At 42.9% G+C, this 27,518-nt stretch overlaps 1 protein-coding gene across 4 annotated transcripts in view; it reads right to left on the bottom strand.

Annotated features, from left to right (window-relative positions):
- Positions 1 to 292: 292 nt before the first annotated feature.
- Positions 293 to 27,518, bottom strand: part of SSBP3 (single stranded DNA binding protein 3) — a 171,792-nt gene continuing 144,566 nt past the window's right edge. Inside the window, exons 6-18 of one of the 4 annotated variants that reach the window (XM_082225679.1) lie at positions 22,540 to 22,620; positions 21,605 to 21,664; positions 17,761 to 17,827; positions 17,570 to 17,646; positions 12,220 to 12,308; positions 12,048 to 12,096; positions 10,274 to 10,309; positions 9,400 to 9,454; positions 7,627 to 7,697; positions 5,791 to 5,869; positions 4,417 to 4,445; positions 3,914 to 4,015; positions 293 to 2,311 (exon numbers count right to left, since the gene is read on the bottom strand). In XM_082225679.1, the coding sequence (XP_082081805.1) occupies positions 2,282 to 2,311; positions 3,914 to 4,015; positions 4,417 to 4,445; positions 5,791 to 5,869; positions 7,627 to 7,697; positions 9,400 to 9,454; positions 10,274 to 10,309; positions 12,048 to 12,096; positions 12,220 to 12,308; positions 17,570 to 17,646; positions 17,761 to 17,827; positions 21,605 to 21,664; positions 22,540 to 22,620 (825 nt within the window). In that variant the 3' untranslated portion in view covers positions 293 to 2,281. The remainder of the gene's footprint in view (positions 2,312 to 3,913; positions 4,016 to 4,416; positions 4,446 to 5,790; positions 5,870 to 7,626; positions 7,698 to 9,399; positions 9,455 to 10,273; positions 10,310 to 12,047; positions 12,097 to 12,219; positions 12,309 to 17,569; positions 17,647 to 17,760; positions 17,828 to 21,604; positions 21,665 to 22,539; positions 22,621 to 27,518) is intronic. The other 3 variants (XM_082225680.1, XM_082225681.1, XM_082225682.1) reach the window with 3 other exon arrangements.

The following is a 27,518-nucleotide window of genomic DNA, read 5'->3' as shown; positions in this document are numbered from 1 at the left end:
GGGCTGGATTTGTTGTTCCTCCATTGTCTGATATTATACTGTTCTCAAGCTACTTTTCCTATGCATTTTCAATATTGACTGAACAGGATAATAATGTCTTAAAAACGAATGTGGTGGCAGGAGCCTGGAATCCAACACACCTATAACCTTTGTGACAAGCAGTTAGCTGTGTCTTCAGAATAACGAATTCAGCCGATGACCATAGACCACACCCCAAGCCATCTCTTCTGGAACCACTGCAGGCACGAGAGTCAGAAGACAGCTGCTACAACAGTAACAAACAGCAAGGGACTGAAATCAAATGTTTATATTTATTACAGCATGGGGGGAAAGGGAGAGGAGAGGGTCTTGATTCATCTTTTAAAAACCACCCCGAACCAATGAAGACAATAATTTAGCTATCACTTTAATACAATGAAACCTGTCAGTTATCCTTTAAAAAAAATAGAAAGGGTGCTGCATTAGCAATGGGACAAATTGGTTTGCCGGTTTATCCCCCCCGCCACCCCGCTTTTAAATATTTTCTTGACTGAGAGACCAACCATTTGTCAACCCCACCCCCCCATCATATTTCTACAGAGAAAACACAATTAAAATGCCTAAGAAAAAGGCAAACATTAAAAAAAGTCATTGTACTACTAAAAAAGTTTGTCAATTCACATAGTTTTTGTTTTCAGTCAGAATAATAAAAAGCCAATGTTTCCCCCCCAAAAAACCAAACAAAAAAAAAAAAAACATTTCGTTAAGGGGTGCGGAAAAAAGACATCCCTTTAATAAAACATTATCAACAAATATCGTACACAAACTACAATGTATAATAATTACTTTTCTTTTCCCTCGCTTAATTTTAGAACCAGACTACAAGGTAAGAAAAAACACTGAAACAAGATACAATGTTCTCAAGAATCCGCACAAAGGTAGGTAAATCCAGGGGAAGATAATATTTTACATAATATGAAATACATAGATCAGAAGTGAAGTTTTTTCTTCTTTTTATATAAAACAAAGACCAGCTACAAGGGAGTGTAATGTACAGAGATCCCAAGACTTGCGAGTTTCACTATACATTGTATGCTTTTCTGTAGTCACCTCTACCATGAGAAGGTAAGGGTTTTTTTTTTAATTTTGCTTTTAATTACAGAGTAAGAGAGAGAGAGAGCCTACAGAATAGCAAGTATACATTTTAACAACAATAATTACTTAAAAATATCTCCATCCAGTTTCAGAGCATATACAGTGAAACCCTAATAAGATCACATCATTTCATTAAAACAAAAAACAAATGTTAAGAAGTTTGCGCTCACAGTTTTCGTGTCCCAGGTCAAGTTTTTAACCCCTTTCCCTTTCAATTCCGGTGGACCAACACCTCCCCAACATAAAAAATAAAATGCCACGTACCCTAACCCCACCTACCCACCCACCCCCGGAATTTTTGACACTTCAAAAAATTTGCAAAAGGGGAGTTAATAACATTTCTTTGTAATTTGGGGAGAAGGACAAGGGAGGGAGGGGGCTAATACAGTGCATGCCACAGTCACAGATACCAAGATCACAATTAAAAGTTTTGGAGGATGTGATCCTACAAGGGGGCCAAGCTGCATTACGCAACTGAGAATGAGGCAGAAGAAATCTGTTCCACTTGGATCTTCCTTGCTGGAGAATGTTTTGTGCTGCAAAACATCAAATGCGGGGGGGGGGGGGGGAACAAAAACCAACCAAAACAAAAAGAAGTTGGGGTGAGGGGGGGGGGAGAGGGAGGAAGTGGTCTTCCGAACAAAACCCACCAATTTATATATATAAAAAAACCAAACTCTCCAGTTTTATTAATTATTTTAAAATGGCTACAGAGACAACATGAGATTTCATATCTAGACTAGCTTCCTTGCGTAGCACAGCACAAACATACAACAGGTTTAAAAGAATAATCAAGCAAAGGAGGTTGGAAATCGGGTGCTAGAGGCTTTTGTTTTGTTTCCAAAAAAAAAAAAAATCAACGAAAAAGTGTCATGTACATAGAATAAACCCTTCCTCTGCAGAAGGATCTGGTCATGTCTTGAAATATTTTAAAGATTTGTCCTTCATTGTTTTATGGAATAAAAAGTTCAGCCTTTTTATTGCATGAAACTAAAAATCAGGGGTGGGTCTCCCCCCGGCTCTCTGCATGTCTCCCTGCCAAACACACCTAGATTCTCTTCTTGCATAATTTCTTGAGATCCTCCAAATGGCAGCCGACTTTTTCTTTATCCTGGAGAAGAGGATGCGGGGTGAGGGAGGAGGGAAATCACACACTCATCGTCATGCTGGGAGAATACTGGGCGGTTGGGAGGGAAACGGGGAGGGGGCGGAGAAAGAGAGAAATCACAGCGTTAGAGTGAGGCAAGAACAAGACCAAAATGCTAAATGTTGCGGAAGCTGAGGAAATGAGATATGAAAGAGATGTGGGCTTATGAAAACTATAAAGCAACGTAATTGGCTTCAATAAATCAGGAGGGCTAGAATATGCTAAAGACTAATTTATCAGGACATAATCGCTCCCATTTCCCCAAACCACAGTTTGCCAAACTGGGGGGTAAAGGAGAGTTTAATAATAATAAAAAAGCCTAAACAGTATGTGGCAGAACACAATTTAAAAAAAAAAATCCCCCCAATGTATATAATGATAAATATAGTGCCAGTTTACAGTCTTTTATAGGAAACATACTGTGTTTCATTTCAAGGCGCCACTGCATGTAATGAAGTACCACTGGTAAAACTAACATCTGGAGTGAAACGCAGGAGCATTAGGACCTCATGTATGGACGTATTCAACTCAAGGAGGCAGGCAGCTTTCCTAGCCCTTCCCCTTTGCTCATCTAAATTTTGACTGGGAATTCTGAAGGGCAGGGCAGGGCTCAGTCTTTGGCATATGCTACTATGCAAAACATGGATATACATGGCTGGTGCAATAACTATCAACTGAGACTACTCCTGGGTAGAATTCTGTCCCCACAGGACCCCTCACAGGAGGAAAGGAGGGAAGCCATTGCAGATTCTTCCTCTCCCCCTCCCACCCTGGAAAGTTTCTCCAAAGCGCCAGATGACACTCCAGAACAAGGGGGAGGGCAGGATGAGGCCTTCCTCTAGTGAGCAGGAGGAATCCTTCTATTTAGATGCTTCACATTCACTGAAATCACTGTTATGGAAACAGCATGAAATGGACATGTAGACTGCCAGATGTGATCTCACTCACTCACATATACAGTGCTTGGAAGCCATACATATTAATTTGCTGCTTGCCTGCTGACTGTAATCATGTATCGAAGTGGTAACTACATTGCTGGGTGGTCCAACTTAATAACCCATGGCTTGCTGATCAAACCAGGATGACCCTCACAAATGAGTCAAGTAACCATGGCTTGTGCTGTCCAATGTTGGCTTCATTTTCTGACTGCTCCTGTCTCTTGTTTTGTAGGCATAGCTTCATAAACCAGCTTAAAGCCATGGTTTCACAGTCTGGTTTGTTGTCCACGGGCAAACCATAATTAGTTGGCTGGAGTGGGTGGTTCAGAGATGCAAGCAAAGCACAGCAGTTAAGCTAAGCAAATCATGGTTTAGCAAGACAAGTGAACCATGGTTTCTTTTCTCTATTTTAATCACCTCGGTTTGGAACCATTTATACCTTTTGTCTTTGAAAGGTATGTCAGGTCTCAATATGCTGTACTGTGTACCTTTTCCAAGTTTTGTCAGCTCCAAAGCTGCCATTTCTCTATGTCTAGTTCCCTCCCCCCACCCTTTTATGATCACATAGCACCTCCTCCCTCTCCCCTCTCTGCACATATCAATGATTCCTTCCCAGAAATAGCTTGAAAGAGCCTAACAGGCTCTGTGATTCAAACCCCGGTTAGCATGAAGAGTTGGTGTAAGGATGACTCACATTGTCATTCTGGAAGGAATGGAGGAAGTTGCCTCCCAGTTCACCATCATCTCGTGGAGTGCCGGGAGGATTGCTAATGCCACTTATGTTGTTTGGAGAATTCTGCAGGTTTTTTTTGTTTTAAAAAGAAACAACAGACCACACAGAGATACACATGCAAGAAGTGAGTGTGTGCCTTTTCGAGTATGCTGCGTACTAGCAACTGCAACAAAAACATATTGTTCTACAATGGAAAAAAAGATCACACGGATAGCTAAATATATATGAGAAAATGACTTGTGTTTGATGACTCCCTCACAGGGCTAAGAGCAAAAGAGGGGGGGAGAAGAAGGAGAAAATGTCCTTGCGCTGGTGAGCAGAGGGCAGAAAAGAAGGGTAGAGCTTCAGTACTCCCTCCCTGCCCCTACCCCCAGGGTCCCATATTAACCCCACAACATAGTTGTTATTTTGTCCATGAAAGCAAGAACAAAAGAACACGGCCCAGTCTAAGAATGCAGACTTACTTTTGGAAGTCCATCTATGTCTCCTGACCCTTGCGAAAGAAGAACAAAAGAAAGAAAAGAACGGTAGGCTGTTAGTGGGGGATAGCTGATTTCCTTGCTCTCAATTAGGGTCCCCCCCCAAATCAGCTCTCCCCACTCCCCCCACCCCCGTTCTGCACCGAAGTGTCCGGCTCCTGAACCATCATCCAGAAATAAGACGCGGCTGCAAAAAGCTCCGCCTTGGCCTTCCCGGAAGCAGCTGGCAGTACATTAGTGAGCTGCAGGTCACAGCTGGGCTAATGCAAACCTCTTAACATTTGCCTCCAGAAAGGGACATGCTGGGGTTGCCTCAGCTGCCATTCCTTTGCATGCAGAACTCCCGGGAGCAGAGCCCCGGCTCACCTTCCTGCACGGCACTAGAGTAATGGCCTAATCGAGTTGCTACGGCCTCGGCTCCCTCCCGCGAGCTTCGTGACACTGATCAAGATGGAGTATAGCACCTCTACTTCAGCAAGATGTATAAGGCAAACAGAGGAGGTTAATGGGTCTTTCTGCTGCTTTAATTAAAACACTCGTGCCACGGTTAGGTTGATGCTGCCGCTTCGCCTTTATCCATCAACAGGAGCCTGGCAAAGCCTGTGACCAGCTATCCCTGCTCCCTGGCTACTTTCCTACGCTGAGTGTGTCAGGAATGGCCAAGCCCTCACAAGACTGGGCTTTGCAGATTACCAGCACTGACTGAGCAAGTCCCCAAAGCTCTGGAAACAAACAGGATCCGCACCACAAAAACAAATGCCGAAAGCACACATCAGCCAACAGGCCCAGCCCTAGGAGCTCTGAGGTCAGAAAGCATCTGCTACAGGATTTTGCAGAGTTTTTATCAGGACAAAGGCCCTGGGTGGCGAGTCTAGCTAGGACTAGGGTCACCCCACCACCTTGCAAAGGGTCCTTGCAAGAACTGATACCTGTACTAATCCCTGATTCAAACATTTCCCCCCTAGACTGCAGGGGGGAATACACCCGAAGTAACCCTACACCAGGGTCACTGCAAAAAGCAACAATCAAAGCAATTTGTGGCTCACTGCATGTCCTCCCAAGGTTCTGTACCAAGGGCACTCTAATTCTGGACCCAAACAGATTATAACATATCTTAAACAACTATTCCACTGCCTGGTGTTGATCCTCCAATCAAAAATTCTGCATTCCCACATTAACATAAAGCAATGTTTTCAGCCAGGAACAAGTACATGAAGAATGTTAAAATGTGTTTGTGATTGCACATCCTATACAGTTAAAATGACAAAGTGCGCAACTAGAACTCATTTTATCACTGCTGGTTCTGGGATGTCCCGTGAGAAGATAGTCCAAAAACGCTGAATATTGCTGAAGTCTTACCTAATGAGCCATTCATGTGATGCGGCTCCATCCCACCCATGCCCCCCATTGGGCCATCTGAGCCAGGTCCCATGGGGAACTGAGAAAGAAAGAAAGAAAGAAAGAGCTGTCAGTTACCACACATCACTCATATTATAAAATATCCAACATACAGTACAATATATTAGCTTGTATGTCTATTGGCAGCTAGATGCTTCAGAACACCAATGGCAGCAATGCTCTGCAAACTGAGGTTTCTGAATTCTGTTTAAAACACAAAATAATGAAAAGCTCTTTAGGAAACAACAGTTTGCACTGAAAACCCACCATCGCCCACTGGGTATGTGTCTTCCAAATTGAGGAGGTTTGATACACACCCTCTCTCTTCGAAGAAGCCATTGATCTATTGCATCTTGTACCACTCCTGTAGGCAGACTCAATCCTGAAAGGAAGTTGCAGGGAACTCTGCTCTTCTCTTTTGGATCAAAGTGGATAGCCAAATGGAGCAGCTGCTGTCCAGCTTAAGACATGGTTGTCTGGGCATCTGATACTGTTGGATGGCCTATGCCCGGCCATGCCACAACTACTGTGCTTTTCAGCTGGGCAGAAATTTTGCTGCCCCCCTCTACTTCAGCACCATGTGTGGGCAGTCTGGAACCCTTCAACCACAAACTACTACTATATGCAGGGTCCATATAAAAGCCATCTCCAACTTGTGATGTGCAAACCAAGGGAGGAATTCAACATAGCATTAAGCAAATTGTTCCGTTAGCACAAATCTTTCTGCTTGTGTGGTATAATGAATGCTTTGTCCTCTCTTCACCCTGCAGGTACTTCTGGGTGTTTTCCTGATCCCAACAGAGCCAGTTTTGTGGGCATGGGAGGAGGAGAGGGAGGAAAGCTAGCGGAAGTCCATGCATGGGCTTCTGCTGGTGGGGCCCATTTGCTGAATCCTGCCCTTAAGTGACAGAAGTAGTGCAAGAGCTGAAAGTTCTAATAACATGACTAATCCGGGCCTCTGAAATCTCATCTGCCAAAATGTTTCAGTTGCCAGTCAAGATTTCTTTAGGCTCCATGTCATCTAATTGTACCCCTGCCTTTCATCCAAGTTACATAGAGAAGCACACACTGGATTCCTTGACAGTTTTCTATCCAAATACTGGCTAGGACCAGATTTATTTAGCGTCAATGGATTAAGCCACAACACCTGTATTTAGACCCCAGTTGTTTTTTATTCTTGCAATCATCAGTTTGCTTCTCCTAACATCCCATGAATTAAAACCCTGAGATTTAAGTGTTTGCTCCTCCTCTGCCTCCTCTCTGTTCTGTATTCCATTCTCTTTGGACAATGTTTTCTGAGAAATGGACAGGACACACTTTAAGCAATCATCCAGCTACTGGAGTTTAGACTAGTTCAGTCTGAAAAACTGGGTCTGAACATAGAAGTATTCAGGAAAGAGCTGCCCTTCCCCAATAAGAGCTGCTTATCGGAAATATTGGGCTGGCATTGTCCTGAAGACAAAAATCTGGCAGGTAATCTTAACAGAATCTCTTTGAGATCAGCTTGAGTAAAAGGTGAAGAAAGGCCTGGGCATCAGCTGTGTCTCCTTTAAATGCAACCCCGCTAACCAGCAATGTGCGTGACAATCTTGACCAGAGCTGCGTGAACGCCGCTGTTTTAATAAGCGTAAAAAATTAACAAAGTCGCTGAAGAGTTAATCACTTTTTGATGGTTTGTTTTATTTCTGTTTTGTAACAAATGGCTGAAATCAATTAAACTGCTTTACCCTCAACTGATGAAGTTAATTATGATTTGTTATGGTATCTGATATGTAAATTATTAGAAAGCAGACTTACATTCGACCGACTGCCTCCAGGCGGTACGGGATTAATCATTGTGTAGATGTTGTCACTTGAATTTGTCGAATCTGTAGAACAGTGAAACCCACTAAGTCAGGGTGATTAATTCATTTCTTAATTAAAACAAACTCATGCCACTTGAACTCATTCTTTTGTATTTTATCACCTAAAATTCTCTCTAAGTACCACCATTTTCTGGCTAATTTGTATTTAATGAAGATTCACAAAGTTTTTAATCACAGAAATTCAACTGTGAAAAGAATTCTGCTACTAACCAAGAATATTGGGGCTTTCTTGCCAGGAGAGGTGTAGAAAGATAATTTGCTGCCATGTGTCGCATAACACCTCAAAATTAGCTGATGCAATTATCTTACTACAACATCATATTTCATCTTTAAAAAAATAACAAAACACATGGATGACATTTAGTCACAATATTTTTTTAAAACAACAACAACAAAAAACCCAATATTTTTCTTAATAATGAAAGCACTATGAGACAAGTGTTTAATTGAGGGGCAGAGTACAAACAAAAATACACAAATTACAAGCAGGCCATGGTGACGAGGGAGAGAGGGAGAGAGAGGAGTGGTGCCTACATTAACATATGGATTGTTTTATTATGACCTAGTCTGAAATGTAGGTCAGAGTTCTCATATAAATGCAAGAGCAGGAAGGCAGTGGTAATACTACACTGAAGCTCCACCCCTGCAGCTGTGGTACACGAGAGTTACACGCGGCATGGCTTACCTCCCCAGAGCCACCACTCCCCCTGCTTTTATTCTTGCCACCAACACATGCAATGTATAGTAAATCACCCTTGCAGGCCTATCAGGAATATTCACCAGCCCCAGCACTGACACACACTCTCTCTTCCTCCCCTCCCACTTTACTACGAGGGAAATACACGAAGGGCGAAGGGAATTTTACTCAGCCTCCTGGGGAGTGAGCACTGTTTTACAAAGTGGAATTTACTCCCAGTACAAATATGGCAACACGACAACACTGACCCGGACAACAAAAAGAGATTTGTGTAGGCCTTCCTGGTGCTAATACTGGGCAACCCAAAAACAGAACAGCCCTAAAGAAGTTGGTTTTTTTTTTTTAAAAAAAAAAAGGTGGGTGGGACTGGCTTAAAAACAACAACAATAACCCTCTTTAAACTTCTTTTGGATATCTGGAGAATGTTCCTAGTTAACTTCTACAAATCCACCCCTCCCACAAATGATTTTTCCTTATCTACCAACATAAAAATAGGTTTTTAAAAAATTCCCGACACCTCTCCCAACGTGTCAAATTTCACATGGATAATTCATCAAGGGACGCAGCGACCTCTTTCACATGGCTTACTGGGAGCTCAAGGCCGAAGTATGGTACATGCCGCCTCCCACCCCTCAGGAAAGGCTTTTGGTGCAGCCAAATCTCCCACTAACCCCATTTCTCATACCCCTCTTGCGGGGCTCCCTCATGTTTTAAGCCCTGGCAGAATAAAAGCCATCAGCACGTGGCTGGCAGCGAGGGCAGGGAAAGAGGAACGGAAGACAAAACCTCTCCCTTTGAAAAGAGTCGGGTTGCTTTACAGCAGCTGCGCCCAATCAATAGCCAAACAGTGCATCGGTGGCATGCAGATTGTTGCTGTTGCGACCTTAAATAAAATCCAGCAGCAAAGGAAACCTGCTAAGCTAACCCAACCGTTACCGGGCTCTCAATTCTCTTTAAATAAAAAATAAAAAATGGGGGGAAATTAGTGCTGCTTTCTTTCACCCTTACCTGCGGGGCTAGGCATGATAGGTGTTCCAGGAGGACCTCCGCCACCAGGGGGCCCCTGTTGACAAGATTAAATACACATCAGGAACCACTGTGATAACACAGCCTGCAATAGGTCAGCCAGATCCTGCTGCTGTCAGCAACAATGTCTCACCTTGGTATTCAGCCAAGCATTAATCTCCTGCTAAAACCTTTGATGCACTCTTGTAGCCAAAGTGCAATTTCTTTGTTTAAGCCTCGGGAAAAATGAAGGTTTTACTGAGGAGCGGGGGGAGGGGGCACATCTGTGCAAGGACCACATACCAAGTCTATCTGCCAGGGTAGTTAACAGGGGGCAGTCTTTCTATAACCTTCACATCTGCAGAAGGTGCAAACAGAAACGGGCAACTTAGAACGCTGCAACGTACTTCTTGGATGTGCCACTGGGACGTTCTCATTCCAGAACAATTAGAGGAGTATGCATTCAAAGTTCTCCGCCAACACGCGAATTGTAATCACCGTGCGAAACTTCAGAAATACGTTCTCAAGACCCCTTAAACGCAGTTACGCCACCACTGCATCATTCGCACAGCTGGAGTCACTAAGGGATTTCTTTCCCTACTTTTGAGGCATGTTCAAGACTGGGGGGGGGGGCTTCAGACATGCTTTATTCACATTGTCTGGAGGAACAGAAAGGGGCTTCCTCAGAAAGCATGTAGCTCAGACTTCTTAGAATTCTTGGCCTCACCGCAGAAGCGAATACACAAGACACAGCACCAAGTCCCTGCAGGAACTTGTATCCTGAGCCAGGATTCCTATTTGTGTGCACGCAAACACCAAAATATCGAATCGTATGGTGGACCGGCACATCACTACCCATAAAGAAATATAAACCTACCACGTATGTACCAGGCGATGAAGAAGAGTATGGAATCTGCAAGAAGATCAGAGCATAGGCATTACTTGATGAAATATACCAACTGTACAGGGAAATGAATCCTACAGGTGATTACTGTAGGCCAAGAGTCCATACAAATATTATTATTATTATTATTATTATTATTATTATTATTATTGAATTTATATACCCCCCTATACCTGGAGGTCTCAACAACTGTTACCTGTGTCCAGGAGACAGACGCAATACATACAACCCAGATAACATAATTTCAGTCTTTCTTTTTTAAAAAAAATGTTCAGAGAACCCAAGATAGGAGCAGAGGGACACTGGAGCACATCCCACCATCCCACTGAGAGGGCATAGCGGTCAACTTATCCCTTTTCTTGCGAGGAGTCCTATTCGGAATAAGGGAATTTCCCTTAAAAAAAGGGAAACGTTGACAGCTATGCTGGGAAGGGGAATCAACACATTTCAACAGAGATTCAGGAACCCTCTTAAAAGATTGCACACAAGGGAGGGCAGTGGGAACGAGCACACTAGCTCTGTCCCCTGGCCGCCATTGGATGGCAAATGTCTGAAGCCGGGAGATTCCTGTACTTGCGGCAGTTCCCCAACCATTTTAGAAGCCTGATATTCTGGGGTTGGAAAACAAGCAAGAGTCTCTACCAGCACACGCAGGTCCCGCTAACTGAACGCTTGTTATGCAAAAATTTGCTTAGTTGTGCCGAAACTTTGCTATACAAACGGCTGATTCAGATATCTGAACAGCTGGACTTGAGAGAATGGTGTTGCTTGATCGTGAGCTTTATTTTCAATGGTGAGCCTGACATTTTCCTACTGTGTATCCGAGCCCACAAGCAAAGCCTCTTCCTCAGTCGTTGAGATGGGGGCAAAGTCGCAGTCCCTGAGCTGTGAAGAACATTTCAGTGCCAAGCCCACAGAGTTCCAGCCAGGTTGGTGGCTGGGACAATGAGGGAGACACCAAGGATGAAGAAAGAGAGGAGGACCTTGGCTTCCTCCAGGGCTGAGCGAGTGAGTTTTGTCACTGCAGTAGCTGGTGGAGGAAGAAGAGGAGTTGGTGCTGATGCCAGCCTCAGCCTCATCATAGGCTTCACTCTTGGCCTAGGCCTCAGTGCCAGAGGAGGGTGAAAAAAGGAGGAGAAAGAGGTGGCGGCTGTACCAGCGAAGGAAGCTCCTCAGCTCAGCCCCACAGGCCTTCCCTTGGCTGTCCTCGCGGGCTCATGCAGTGACTTTGTTGACCAACTAACTCACTGGTTAGATTCAGGCAAGGGGAGTGGAACTGGTTCAAAAACGGGAAGAAAAGGGGCAGGCCGGTAGAACTTATCAGAGATAGAGGAAGAACTGGGGGAGGGTGACGGGGTGGAGAGACCATGCTGGTGTAGATATACAGTAGGAAAATGTGGTGTTTCTCCTGTTGCCTTGTTTTATCAGGGAATGCAATGGGATTTCCCAATAGAAAACAAAGGAAATGATTGGCTCATTATGCGAATGCTCGCCTAACAAGCCATTTCTCAGCAACACATTATGGTTGGAAAGCGGGACCCATGTGTACAGGAGACTCCCTCCAACTCATGAAAGGAGACTGGAATGGTGGCTGCAGTGTGGGCCTAGTTAGTTTGGATGTCCCATCTCACCCCTACAGAAGAATGCCAGAAGACGGCAAATGAGAGGAATTCAAGTCCTACAGGAAATCTAAATTATGAGGGCCAAGTTTGCAAGAACAAAGGCATTCAAATAAATGGACACTTACTGAATTAGCGCTGTTGGGATTGGGCCATGGTCTACCAGCTCCTGGACCCCTGGAGTTTGAGAGAAAACAAGCCTTCAGCATGTACAGAGTGACAACGTGAAACCAAAATGATTTCCACATCTAGAATTGTAAGAACGTCAACAGAAAGCCAGCAGCGTGGCAGGTGCCTTACATGTTAATCCCAGGCATGCCGGGCCCTAGAGAGTTGGGTGGAGGTCTCATTCCGCCGCCATAGTTCTGCAATGATAACCAAGGATCAGTCTACCATAACGAGAAGGGAAACCGGAGAAGAAAAGAGAAAGGAAAAAAACAAACAAAAACGAGAGGGTTAGTTTGTGAAAATGAACTTTAATTAAAAAAGAAAAGAAAAGATGATGATAATGAACATATAGGCAAAATTGTTTACTTTGAAAAAGTAAAACAGGACGGCGGTATCTCTCAATTTGCTCTTTGACCAGGCAAAGGATTATTTTTTAAAGAGGGAGTGGGGAAGAAAATCTTAGAAGCCACCCAAATTCCCATCTCATGGTAGGAGTGTACCAGGAATGCCCAGTGGGCTAAGGCTTCTAGCACTGGCCAATGCTGGTCATCAAGGAAGCAGTAGCTGCACCTAAAGGGTATGTAAGATGGTTATCTTGAAAGGTAATAAACACAAACAAACAAAACCAAAAAAGAGAGGCTTGTCACAGGAAGCCAAACGGGGGAGGTAGACATGAAAGAATTAAGATTCCTTGCTTAGTGTTGTGGTGGGAGAATTGCATGGAAAGAAGCAGGAGAAAATGTAGGGTGGGGTGGGCAGAAGAGAGAAAGATTCTGCTTTAAGGAAGACAAGGCAATGAGCACGTGATGGGGTGTTCAGAAAGGGGAATAGTGACAGCACAAAGGTTTGCAACAGCTTCTAAGTAAAGAGCATTCGGTTACAAAACAGCAAAGCTGGCCAGTCACAAAACGGCGCAAATCTTTACTGGTGTTCATGCACAAGAAAGAGAAGACAATTCTTAGGCTAGAAAATGTCATTTCTCTCCCATTAAGCACGGCTGGCAAACACTTTCGGTTCCCCCAACACAGACCAAAGTTAGAGCACAAATTCACTTCTGTGCACCAGAGAGATACTACAGAACTGTACTAGGTCCCACTTGTTTCGCAAAGGAGATCTAAAAGATGAAATCTGACAGAAAGGGCGCCAATCTGTCACAGCTGCGAAGCCCACGGAAAGCTAACGATTAAGGGCTGGGGATGAAAAGGCAGCTTATTGTGGAAGTCTACATGTGAGCACTTGCTGAAACACCTGAAGAAGCCGCTTCCTTCCCACCTCTCTGAAGTCATAAATCTAGATCTAAAGTCGGCGGCTATGGATTCCGATTTTCTTGGTTCCTGAAAGACAGCTGACACTTGGCTGGCTGATTGGCTCCCCTCCAAACATGGCTGCCCTGCAGGGCCTGATGTAGACTGCACAAAGCAGAGAGGTGGTTCAAAGCGGGTTCCTCTTTGAAAAGAGTTTAAAGCAAAATGGCAACTGGCTTACATACTGTTTATACCCTCTCGGAAGAGCTGCTCGCTGAACACGAGGCAGAGCTCTGCTGTGATTTTGTTGCAAGGGTTTCTCAGGAACCCTCAACTCTTGAATGGAACACTTTGGCGCCTTCCATTTCTCCTGACAGAGGGCAGCCACAGCTGGCAACGGATCTGCTGATCATTAGCCGATCAGTACAGTCCATACTCCTGGCAAGCAAACAGACTGCTTGGCTGAATGCTAGGCAACCTGGATAGTCACAATCCCCATTAAAAAAAAAAAAAGCAAATCAAAGAGCTTCACCTGCCTCGCTAACTTCAGGTAACACAGGACAAGTGGGACAGCTCCTTCCCCACACTTTCATTAATGACATGTTTAAACTCTTATTGGCTGGGAACAGGGACCAATGCTATTTTGGAATGAGAAGCAAGCACCAAAGGGACGAAAAATGACTCCCCCCCCCCACAACTCCGCACCCACAGCAAGGTAAACAAGAGCTAGACACAGGGAATGCTCATCTACACACATTTCATGTGTGGCTTTAGAAAGACTCCATGCACCTACAACTTAACAACAGCTGCAAATTCAACCACGGCAGATGCCTACGTAACTACAACGCCAATGGAATGAAATCACTCTTAAGTACGCCCCTTGGTGGGGATGGCAAGCACATGGCTTGTCCAAGATGTACAGCACATCCAAAAGTTTTGAAGCAGTCTTTGTTTGGCTGACACAACTATAACAGATGCAAGCTGTTATAATAACACATCAGGGACTATTAAGAGCTTTGTACCCATCACTAACAGTGCCAGACCATTAAAATAGATAACAAAGCTATTGGAATCTAAGCTTGCCGGAATGATTATGTGATGCAAGCAACTTTCTTTCTTTTTTCTCTTGCTTTCCTGGAGGTGTGTGGCTTCAACTGGCGTTCTAATGGACAAGTTCATACTTTGCACCAGTATCAAGAAGTTCAGTTACCATATTTTTTCGCTCTATAAGACGGACCATAAGATGCACCTAGTTTTTAGAGGAGGAAAACAAGAAGAAGAAAAAATTCTGAATCAAATGTTGTTTAAGAGGCTTTGCGCAGCTATCCCTGAAGCCAGAACAGCAAGAGGGATTGCTGCACAGCAATCCCTCTTGCTGTTCTGGCTTCAGGGATAGCCGTGCAGCCTGCATTCGCTCCATAAGATGCACACACATTTACCCTTACTTTTTAGGAGGGAAAAAAGTGTGTCTTATAGAGCGAAAAATACGGTATTTATCTTCCTCTTTTGCACTCTCCTTCAGATGCTATGCTGCACAGCCTTTCCAAACCTGGGGGTCTCCAGACTACAATTTCGGCCATTCCTGATCATTGGTCATGCTGGCCGGGGCAAATGGACAACAACTTGAAGTTCCTGGGTAGACGAAGGCTGATGTATTATGATAAACAGGATTAATTTGTGTAAATTAGATGCAGAAGATTGAAACGTGGGCTCATACTGCACCTGTTCCAATTGTTTTCTTTGCAACGATGCTGTCACAGAGTTATCAAGACCCTTCGAGTAAAGTTGTTCCTAATAGCAGGCAACTATTATTCTGCCCACTTTCTCCAAGTCTAAGCCCTCCTTCTGCACTTGCGTATGCCTCCTGCTCAGCTATTGGCAGTCCTAGCCTGAAAACAGATGGTCTGACTTAAAGCCTTCTCCTTACACTTGCTGACCCTGAGGTTAATCTGGTAATAGCAGCAGAACCTTAAGTGCTGGGCTGACTTATCACAGGTGGCTCCCTAGGAATGGTGTTTGTAAGGGTCAACACTTTTGCTGCAGCTGCAGATCCAAAGAACTTCACAGGGTATTACTGGATGAAAGTGATTTGCAAGGAAACCCAAGGAAACGTTTTATGCACGTCCCCCCTTTTAAAGTGGTAGTTCAACACTTTAAATGATTACGATTTCACAGTTGCTGAAATTGACAAACCTGATAGTATTAGTAAAAATGACAGGGGAGATGGGAGGGAAAGAAGCAAGCCGCTTTTCTGACGTGTACTAGGCCCTGTTAATACATCCCTTGGTATGCTGACATTTTCTTAGTATCAGTTTTAGTGAGGGACTCATGGTGTGCTGGGGTTCTGGTGTCGAATCTGTAGTTGGTTTTCTATGCTGTTCCTTCAAACACTGAACCATAATCATGGCTTGGAAGGCTGTCTGAACTGAGCCACTGCACAGATAGCTAATCCCAAAAGAAGTTTCAGAAAGTGCAAGGGACCTCACTAAAATGTGGCCACTGGTTATGGTTCCCCTGCAACTGTTTTCTGAAGTGCACATGTGGCAAGCTGGTCATCTCTAGTATCAAACCATGTGATACGGGTGCCTCAGTCTATTGGATTGGACGCTACAGAAAAGCCTCACTGTATAGCTGAGTATTACTAATGACCAGGCTTTCCATATGGTTACATGAGCAATGCTTTAAGAGACCATGAGTTAAATGATCATCTGTAACTACCCCAAGTCAAGGAAAATCTGGCCTGAATGTCCCTAAAGTTTAATATGAGAAAGCAAAGAGAGGTATCTGAGCTTGTCAGGTTTCAGGAAGATGCATGCTAAGAGAACAAGGAGAGAGCAGGATTGCAAAGGAAGCTCCACAGGGAAGCGGCAAGCCTGTGAAAGAAGAGATGCACATTCCTCAGTACCATCCATCAACACTTATTTATAACAAGTAAATATGCATCATGCACCTCAATAACCTGATCCAACCATGGCACAAAAAGTGGACCAGCCGAGAGACTGGAGAGAGGACCTTGTATCTCTCTCTCTTCACCATCTGACTCCATCTGTCCCCTTGGAAGCTTCTCACACTGATCTGTTGGCTCAGTCCCAACAGAACCCACAAAACAGACATATTGCAACAGAATTAGGTATCTAGGAGCAATGGCTTTCTAGGCAGCCTACGAAGTTGTCCAGATCCTTAAGGGTCAAACCCTGAGGTACGGATTCAACTAACAGAATTGTTCCCACTAACTGAATTGTTCCTTCCGTCCTCAGAAGGTACTTGATCCAGAAGAGGAAGTGGGGAAGGAGCTTTTTGCTGTGTTCTCTCTCTCCCCCACAACCCTTTCCCCCTGTCCCAGAGAGCCTCCAACCCTCCAGAGCCGATTTTAGGGAGATGCAAGGGGCTGCAGAAGGAAGGGGTGAGTAGGTGAATGCCACCTCCTACAACGTCGGGAGCATTCCCTGAGTGGAGTTCTGCTGAGGGGATGCTACCACCAGAGGTAGCAATGCTGGGATCCAAGACTGAAGCAGAGCTGTATAAAAGCAGATACGGGCCATGATTGGCCCATGGCATGCATCTGAGAAGTAACTTGTCAGCCCTCCTCTTCCCTCCATCATTCCTCCTGCAGTATGTAGTAAATGCGAAGTATGGACATCATGTACACTTTGCTGTGCAGCAAAAAAGAAAAGAAAAAGCCAGCACCTTTTGGGTCGACCTGCATAGTCGATAGGGTGTCTGCCGGTGCTATAAAGCGCAGAATAAACTGCAGCAAATTTTATTATTCAAAAAAAACAACAACAACAACACAATTAAGTGAAATAAATTCAGCATTGTACCCACAAAACCCCCACCCCACCTAAGGGTTAGCATCTCAAGTTGTAAGATTCTTTCCTGACCAGAGTCCAATTAAACCGGAGTTTGCCCATTTGGATGAAAAGAGCAAAGATGGAAGGTGGGAGCAGGTGAGCACGTGAAGTACGTGATATGAGGATGTTCACTTCTGAAGCCATAACTAGATGTTGGAAGGTGGGATTCCCCCCCCCCCGCCCCCATCCAGACACATGTAAACACACTAATGTAAAATGCATTATCGCTAATGGTGAGGAAGAAAAGGTTTGGGAGGAATGGAAGTGCTCCTAGCTCTTCAAGCTCCCAGAGGCTGCTTTTATGATGTTTTGCTCGCTAACTTCATAAAGTAGCAAAGCTATTGTTTGGCACTGGACAGGGTAGGAAATGCTCTGCCCAGGTTTTACCTGTGGACCTGGACCCATGGGCCCCATTCCTCGTGGAGGATTCATCCTTTGCATTGGCCCTCCCATGTTGGGATGCCCTAGCGAGAGAAGAGAGACAGGAAGATGTTACTTTATTACTGGAGAGTAATGCACTTGGTGAAAGGATAGGCCAAGGGGAAAGAGCACCTGCAGACAAGCCGAATCACATTTACCTTGTTGTCGTGTGGGGTCCATTGAGTTGGGCAGCAAGGGCTGTGTACCAGGAACACCCCCTGGAGGCTATGGGGGGAAATGAAACAATTTTGAGGAAATCAAATACTTGGGAGATGCACAGTACAATTATCAATATTGCTTTGTTACATTTGCTGCTGCAATTAGAAAAACCAGTCATGGGCTGAAGGCCCTTTTGGCTCAGCTGCTTTTATATCTATACCCAAAAGCATTAGACTTCAAGGAAATGGGTCAATTTACCGACAAGGGTGAGGGTAGAACAGCCCCCTTATGCTATAAGCCCTGCATTTGTCTCATATTGCCATTGTGTGGTTGTCTGCAGAGGAAACCTGGTTGATTCGAGGATAGGCTTAATCTTCCCTAGAAATCCTCCTTCAAAAAGGAACAGGAAAACTCCCCCCCCCCATTCCAGTTATTCTTGGCCGACTTTCCCCTAAGCCAACAGTGAAAGGTAGGTATGGCAGAGGGAGCAGAATGAAAAAAGCAGCATTTTTAAAAGTACCATTTATTTGTATGAGAAAAATGTAACAGATGGGACATCATTTTCACAATACACATGTAGGTGGAGAATGGCCTCCGCTTCATTCCCTGAATGGGTATGTGATATCTCTTATTTATCCCAGTTCATCTATCATCAGTTCCTAGAGTCTCACGTGTGCATAGTTGAATGCTACAACCCCATTGAAAAAAGGGGATTTCTAGGGGAGAATCAGAAGGAAGGATTAAGCAGTCCTTTCCTTCCAGTTGTTGACGGTCTTCTAGAAATGCCTTTCACCTTTACATTACCTTGGCCAAATGGGCTTACTGACACAATTTGTAATTTTGTCCACTCCTGGCCTTCTTCAGAAAACAAGCCTCCTTTTCTATAGCGCTTTCAAAAATCATGCTTTTCATGCCGTAAAGCCAGAGTAAAATAGCTCCAGGTGTTTGAGTGGGCTAACTGACTGTGGCAACTCTTTTGATGCTAAATATTCTTCTAGGTTTGGTCCTTAAGTTCATCTGTGTTTATCTGGTTTGTGGGTGTTTTGCAAACACCCCCCTCCAGTTACCTGCTAAATATAAGCATCCTTATATAAGCACCTATATATTCCACAAGCATATTGAAAATGCATACACTGGAGACTAGCTAACTTACAAAAGCCCCTCAATGGATGGGGACCTAGGTATCTTATGGAGCACTTCTACCCACACCACCCAGCCTGGGCTCTTGGATTGTCTCAGGGGGCTCCTTCTTGTTCACAGTGTGGGGATATAGGGTAGGGCCTTATCAGTAATGGCACCATCACTTAGAAGCCATGCCATTCAGGGCCTTCTTTGACATAAACAACTGCCCTCCCAGGTTTTTGGAGGGCTTGGTTGAATCTGCTCTGGAGTTTTAGTACACTATAGCCTCCATTACTGCAGGTTTTAGTGTGTGGACTGCTTTGTTTTATCACTAGGTTTATATTTATTTTTACTGTAAACTGCTTTGGGACCACTTTGGAAGTGAAAAGTTATATTTAAATCTTTATAAATAAACATATATAGCTACAACGGTGATGGAGTTTATCTGCACTGGCAGGGTAAGTTTTGATCAGGGTAGAATCTGCATGCATTTTTTAAATGTTGTGAAAATGTTGCTTTTTTTAAAAAAAAAAATCCTTTTGAAAAATACATTGAATTTGCTATAGCTCACAGTTGTCATCTAGTGTCTAGTGTATTGCACTTCCCAACACATTTGCAGCTGCATAGCTGAGTCTACGGGTTACAAACTCACGGGGTATCACTTTTTTTTGGGGGGGGGGTGAAATAAGACCCAAGTTAGAAAGATCATGAACTTCCATCTTTGCTGCTACCTTTTGGTTTGGGGTACCTTTACTCCAGTCTCAGCTACATTAACGCCTAGGTACCTGACCCCCCCCCCAATTCGACAACAATGACTTCCTCACTGGAGAAAAACAAAAGCTTTAAAATAAGCCAGGAAGTTTCTTAAATATACCATTTCTCTCTTGCCTAATTGGCTAGATCTGCTTTCCTAAACATCAGTCATTGCTATGCCTTCATTCATTGGCTAAAAATACAGAAAGAGGAACAGGCTCATATATTTTTTTAACAAAACAAATGAGCAGAGTAGCACCTGCATATTTTGCCTCATATTTCAGGTTCAACAAGGGCTGAAGACTTGCTTCCCCTCCACTTCTTTTTGTAATGAAAACTTGGAATCCAGGGAAGAAGGCTTATCAGGTGGGTGGGTGGGGGGTTTGATACTCTCCTTATCCTCCCTGCAGATGCCCACATGTGCAAATCCCATTCCTTATGAATCTATCATATATCTTCATTTTTTTAAAAGCTGTCATCCATATGCAGCCTGAGTCTCACAGTGAAGGTCCTTGAATGAAATGCTACTGATGCCAGTGCAATTTTAGGGTATACATTTGGGAAATGCACTGCGTTAAAGAAAGTTATCTGTTTGCCAACATAGATGACATTTCATCAACAAGGGTGATAGTGTTTCTCCTTCCTTCCTTACTTAACAGAAGTGAACAGATTATGAAGATTCCTTTTTTCTTGGGCAACAAATCCTTTCAACTTCATAATGTGCCTTCCATATTTTGATAAAGCTGGAGAGAAAAGACAGATATCGTCTCTCTCTCTAGCTATAAGCAAGTTTGCGATTTGGACATTTTCTTTAAAAAAATTTTTTTTAAAAAAAATAGTCCAGATCCCTCTTAACCTCACTACTTAAAAGGAGTTGTTGGCTGTAACTTAGACAGAGAACTGGTATTCCAAAATGGATATATTGATATAAAACTTAGAAATATGTGATGCATAAAACGTGCCGTGAAACTCCTAAGGTGCCGTGAAACTCCTGCATAACTTTATGGGTCCCTTAAGGAGCTATGCACAGTTCAAACAAAATAGACAGAGGACCTCTGCAACTGAGGTAGGTGAGATCCAACACAGCCAAGAACATGATAACTCTCTGCTCCAGTTTTGGCAAGTCCACTTACAAAGCAATAAGTGAGTGTGATGGCACTGGATGTACATTTTTCAAAAACAACAACACGTAAACCACAATTATATATATAAATTTTTTTTTAATCCTGCACAGAGTTATAAAAAGGAATTTAAACTGCATACAAGATTCCTTATTATTGTTATTGTTTTGGAAATGTGCAGGTGGTTAGTGTATATGGAGGACAAAGCTTTCAAGGGATACCTAGTCGTGATGGCTTTATGCTACCTCCAGGAACGGAGGCACAATGTCTCTGAATTCTAGTTGCTGGGAAACCGCAGCAGGAGGGAGAGTTTCTGCCCTCATGTCCTCCTTGTGGGTTTCCCCAAGAGGCATCTCTAGTTGGCTGCTGTGGGAAACAGGATGCTGAAACTAGATAAGCCTTTGGTCTAATCCAACAGAGTTCTTGTTATGTTCTAGCCTCCTGCAGCAATTTCAAAGAGGAATTTAATGTGATCATTGGTCAAGAAAGGCCAGAAAAGCATGACACTCAATAGGATGGCAGATTTTTTTTGAGAGTCGGTAAATCTTCTGTGCACATCTTACAATCTGGTTTGCATGAACTCCACTTACAAATGACAAGCTGGCTACAGACAGGACATCCTTCTGCCCTCAAGCTCCCACTATTTACTACATATATGCATTTATTATCTTGTGGGCAAAAGATCATCTGAGAGCTTTACAACCCCCCCCCCTTTAAGAAATGAGTGTATGTTTGTCTGTGTGTGGTAACTCATTGCAACCCCAGTGTTAAAAAGTACATGAATGAAAGAATAAACATCTAAAGCCTCAATCGTGCTTTAGCTGTGAATACTGAAGAAATACAATACCTGATTTCCCATTCTGATTGGGGGCCGGGGACCTCCTGCGTATCTTGGTGACATAAAAGGCTGTAAGCATATAAAATTAGTTCAGTGGCAATGAACGCTCAAAAGTGGAAGTAAACATTATAACCACTTCCTTCACAACTGCTCTTTAAAATACCAAAATTGATTGTATTTCCCTTATTCTACACACGTACACACAAACTCCCCAAACCGAGCATTTGATTAGCAGAACATTTCTGAGGTGAATTCCAGGCCAAATGAATGAAAGATTTAATATACTGCATTCCATTCAACTTGTAATTAGACTTGACACATATACACACAGAAGCATTTTTTAAAAAAACAAAACAAAACCCTGCTGATAAGAAATATTTAGACTCTTAAGTCTTTGACATTTGTTGTGCTTTACTGTATTTATTTGTTTAAGGTTAGGATGGTTTTAATAATTTTTGACAAGAATTAAAATTAGCACAAATGAAAGTACCAAGCGAATATTAAGATACTTTTTAAACAGACTGGCAAATGAAAGTGCGGTTTGGGGAGAAGAGTTTAAAACATTTCAATGACAAGTAGTGAAAACAAGCACTTAAACCGTACAATGATTGTCTTAATGCTGGTCGGGGTTGGGGGGGGGAGGATTAAAAAATAATGATATTTGTATGTAAATTAGCATGTCTGAAAATCGAAAGCTACTTTGTAATCTGATGTCAATGGAACAAATGCAGCCAAGAGGAACAGACTTCCTAGCGGAGGTGAGATGAGGTGGAATGAAAACGATTTTGGGGTCCCGGGATCTTGAGTGGATGTAAATTCACAACGCTCCGCAAACTACCCTGGAGCTGCTCGCTGGTTAAGTTAGCGGAAGGGTGTGGCTCCCACATGCTTTGAGAGTTCACACAGAACACACATATCACAGCAGTGCCCTGCGATGTCTTTACCTGACTGTGGGGTCCCATCATGCTGTTGGGGTTGTGAGGTGGAGGCTGTGCGTGTGGCGAGGGCTGAGAGCCAGGCGGTCCCTGTGAGGTTAGATAGCAGAAGGTGGTTATAGGTCAGGCACATGAATGTGCAGGAAAAGAGCTGGCTTAACAGGAGAAGCTGGCGAATCTTCACAGGGAATGAATGTTTTGTTTCTGAACATCGCAAACTTCCAAAAGAAAAAGAAATAGAAATTGGGGGGCGGGGGGGGGGGGAGAATGTGGGCAAAGAACCAATAACTGTCAAAGCACATCAAATGAGCTGTTAATTCTGAGTGAGCGACACAGCTTGTGCCCTCTGACATTTGTGATGGGATCGCTAGTGAGTCCAACGCTGGAATTGCTGCTCGGTGCTGGAATTTTACTGCTGTGCGGACAGACTAAAATAGGTGCAATGTGTGGCAGCACATAACCTGCAAGCAAATGTTTTCATTGCCGAACCTTAATAAATGCAAACTGTGATCTCAATTAACACAAAAAAGTCTCCAAAATATCTGGAGTGGGGGTGGGGAAAAACCTGCCTCGTCTAGTCTCACACTGGAAATTGCACACATGGCACCACAGAAATGCAACATGTCAGCCAACTGTGCCCTGGCATCTGCCCGCATTCAGGCACGCTTTATTCAAATTATGTAATTCAGCAGATTTGGGTAAACAAAAAACAAAACAAAACAAAATGCAAATCTGCGTTGGCTGTATGGATCATGATATTGGTCTGGGCAATACAACTTATACAAGCTGAACAAAAAGCCCCCCCAGGTGTACTGCACTGTACTGTTTCAGTCTTCCACAAGCCTGCACTATTAAATGCATCTGGATAAGTGCTTGAAGAACACATACAAAACTAGCTCACCCACAATATATTCCTATTAGTTTAGCAATAGTACTTTTCTGTGTTTTCATTTGCCACTTGGGTTAAGAATTTAGAACAAGAGAAAGTTAACAAGAAGGTTTATGATGATGATAAGAATAAAAATAAAAATGCTTAATAACATGTTTCTATGCTTTACCTAGACTTCCAATTCTAGGAAGTTTGTAGCAGCAGCAATAACTTATCATTTCTACACACAAGACTATAGTGTCACATTTTGGAGACCGGAACTGCGGTCCTTCACCAAGATTAACTATCTATTGAGGCAACAATTAATCTTGCATGCAGATAGGATTTTACCTGGGGGGGGGGGAGCTTATATGCGCCTGAGAAGAAAAAGATTCATTTGTATAGTTTCAACCCTGCAATGCAGGGCTGTAGGATTAAACATAATTTTAATTCCCTCCATTCCTGGAATCCCAGAAAACAAGAAGTTTATTTCAAAAAAAGTGAGTTCTTGAACATGAATAACCAAATTCGCACTATGATGTACACATGTTCCCTGTGTAATTTTTTCTCTCTCAAACAAACACAAAATTGTAATTGGTCTGGAAAGCAAACAAGACTTGTAAGTACATTATGAGAATCAGCTACACACTTCAGGAAAAGCAGAGGAACAGATGTTCTATACCTGCCATGTTAGTAATTTCAACAAGTGTTCGCCTTCTAGCTGCTGCCAGCAATGGCACGGTTTGTTACCATGAGCAATTTTCTTAATTAACAGACATTAATTAGCCATTTAGCAATTTTGCAAGCATTTGTTTAGCAGCTTTCCTAAACATGAATACCACTGTGATAATGGTACTGATTAGAGGATCCCCTAATTAACAGTACAGGGAAGGAAAATTGAAATCACATAAATTTAAAAGGGGAGGGGAAGTTAATGAAGGCAGGACATATTTGCACCTGCAAATCTTTTGTACCAGGGAAACTTGAGTGCAATGTAAATAAAAGAGGGGGAGAAATTGTTAAAGAGTTAACACGGAAAGATGCAAACAGAGCTCTAAACAGAAGCAGACACTCTGCTGATCCTCCAGGTTATGTTTACGGGATCGTAGAAACTGATTTTCCTTTGAATTAATACGATCCATTGTACATAGGGTGCTAATATTTGCTCATTAACTCCTTTAACTGAGAATTAAGGGTTGCTTCTCGCAGGTTATTTTTTTCTCTAGTACTGATATCTATATACAAAATATGTGAATATAGTGTTAGGTATGAAGTATGTTTCAAATGTAGCTTTCCCCCCATCTCAAAGACTTAAAAGCAGAGAATTAGACCCCCGCCATCAAGTATTTTGAAATGCATGGGAAACCTTTGCACCTAACAAAATCAACTTTTAAGAAGCAATCACTGTGCAGCAAGGAGAATTTGTTCTCAGCTTATCACGTGCTTTGACCTCTTCACAAAACCACAAAAAGTCCTTGTGCCTCTTTTAGGTTCCAGAAAATCAAAAACAATGTTTTCAATTACAGTGGTGCCCCGCAAGACGAAATTAATTCGTTCCGCAATTTTTGCTGTCTAGCGAATTTTTCTTCTTGCGAAGCACGGTTTAAACGGTTTAACAAAGTCGCAAGACGTTTTCGTCTTGCGAAGCAAGCCCATAGGGGAATTCGTCTTGCGAGGCAAATCGCGAATGAAAAAACCTTTCGTCTAGCGAGTTTTTTGTCTTGCGAGGCATTCGTCTTGCGGGGCACCACTGTACACACAATTAAAGGAAGGAGTTGTCAGGAGCATACTGCAAGTAATACAATTATTTTAAAGTCAACTGAAAATGGTCTCTGGGATGGTAAACACATAAAGTTTGCACAATTTAAATTGGAACAGAAAAAGTCGGCTGCTATGTGGATGCCCTTTGAGATGCTTCGATCAGAGCACTCTGTAACCTCTGTCCGTAAATGTGCTACCTTCATGTAAACACTTTATAGTCTAGACCAAAGAAACTCCCACTTTAAATGAAACTTCTACTGAGTAATTCTCTGTGTGAGGTGTCCGTGCCCAACCCAATGAAATGGCAATGAGTAGGCAACTGTTGCTGCTATCAATGGTAGCTTGCTTTCAGCCATTGAGACTGCCTAAGCCCTCTCTGATCGCCTCTAAGCAGGAGCTGCATATGAGTCCTAGAGCTTAACATTTCCACTCTGTCTGGAAGAACAATGTCAAGGTCTTCATGACTGCAGAATCCCAATGAGGCTTGGGTATGACTTTCATGGTATAGGAGGATGGGAAGCATCAAGGTTCTTTTAGAGCAGGAAAAGTCAGCACTGGGGTTATACGCAACAGCAACATAACAGAAGGCAGCCTAGAACCTGGGTTGGATTCATTCAAATGCATAACAATTGCTCCTTGTGCCAGATATATTAACATATACCCCTGAAATGCCTTGCTTCAAGACTCCCACATTTCTATCAAACATGTCAATGGTAACCTCAGAAAGAAACTCTTATTTTAGGTTTATTAACATCATATTTGAAGTAGCTTTGACCAAGAAGCCATGTAGCTAATATGATCTACCTAAGTCTCCATGGAACAAAAGAATTACCCCCACTTCATCAATCTAATTTATTTTATAGCATAGTTTATATGCAAGTTTATTTTATTTACATCTTAATCCAGGGGTCAGCAACCTTTTTCAGCCGTGGGCCGGTCCACCATCCCTCAGACCATGTGGCAGGCCGGACTATATTTTGGGGGAAAAATATGAACAAATTCCTATGCCCCACAAATAAACCAGAGATGCATTTTAAATAAAAACACACATTCTACTCATGTAAAAACAAGCTGATTCCCAGACCATCCGTGGGCGGGATTGAGAAGGCGATTGGGCCACATCCAGCCCACGGGCCTTAGGTGGCCGACCCCTGTCTTAATCCCACCTTTCTTACACTGAGCTCAGGGCAAAGTACATTCAGAGGAGAGGTGTCTGGTGCAAAGCTCACTGCAAAATGAATCTCTTTGGTTGAAGTCCAATGCTATCCATTACCCCACGCTAGTTTCCCCTATAAGAAGTCTGAGAACATGGAATATTTTCTACTAAAGACATAACCTAAAAGATTATAGTCCTTTGCTTCACCCATGTCACCTAAAGAGATAACTTCTTTTTCTGACACACTGTAGTTTGCAAGCAGAAATAATCTGCTGTTAATTGAAAAGGGTAGTGAAAAGAAAACGACAAAACCATTATCTTTCCCAACTGTATCATTAGCCAAGTACTAAAGGAAATCCAGCAGTTCCAAATAAGAACCGTTTTTGGAAAGCTCAGAGCGACTACCCAACTATTCAACTACTTTACACACATTCATTAATGGCAACAATCAAGTAAATTGGTTTTTAAGATAAAATGTTCATAGGACTGGGGGGCGGGGAAACACCTCAAGGAAGTTAAGAATACTTAATGCTGTTCCCACTACTTCATTGCAACTACAGAACAGCAAGTCGTGACCTACAGGATTTACATTCTCATAGGTATTCACCAAACACAAGAATAAAAGTTCCAGAGGAAACTCACGCCAATAATCCCTTTCAAAACCTTCACCACTGATCTTACAGAGCCACCACTTGCCATATTACTATAATGTAGAAGCTTCTTTGCCTTCAGTTATCAACCTCTCCTTCCTTGAACTTATGAGCAAATTATTTTGTGGTTCTCCTATATTGAAATAATTAAAGGCTAAAACATAAATCTAAAATAAGCTTGCCTAAATCAGGAATCCTGCCTCTCCACATAATAAATGTTGAGAGATGAACCTCAGGATTTTAAGAAGCCAGTGCCAACCTTCATCAATTAAGTAGACATCACAGATTTACCATTGCTGAAGTGCCCACTAGTCTCCGTTAATGAACATGGCCAATACAGAATGAAGTATTTATTTCCTTATATTTATCCTGCCTTTCTTCCATCATGGAACGACATATTGATTCCATAGAGTAGTAACACAGATGTGTTATTTCTGCATTAATGCCTGCAGACATAATGAAAAACCTTTCTTGACTAGGAGTAAGTCACAGGATTATGCACTTTTTAAATCCTTGTTAAGAGGACAGCCCCAATCACCATGTAATATTGATA

Source organism: Podarcis vaucheri, assembly GCF_965113315.1.
Source record: "Podarcis vaucheri genome assembly, chromosome: 6".
NCBI classification, from domain to species: domain Eukaryota; kingdom Metazoa; phylum Chordata; class Lepidosauria; order Squamata; family Lacertidae; genus Podarcis; species Podarcis vaucheri.
The sequence above is the reverse complement of the archived record's forward strand: the minus strand, read 5'-3'. Positions and strand labels throughout refer to the sequence as shown.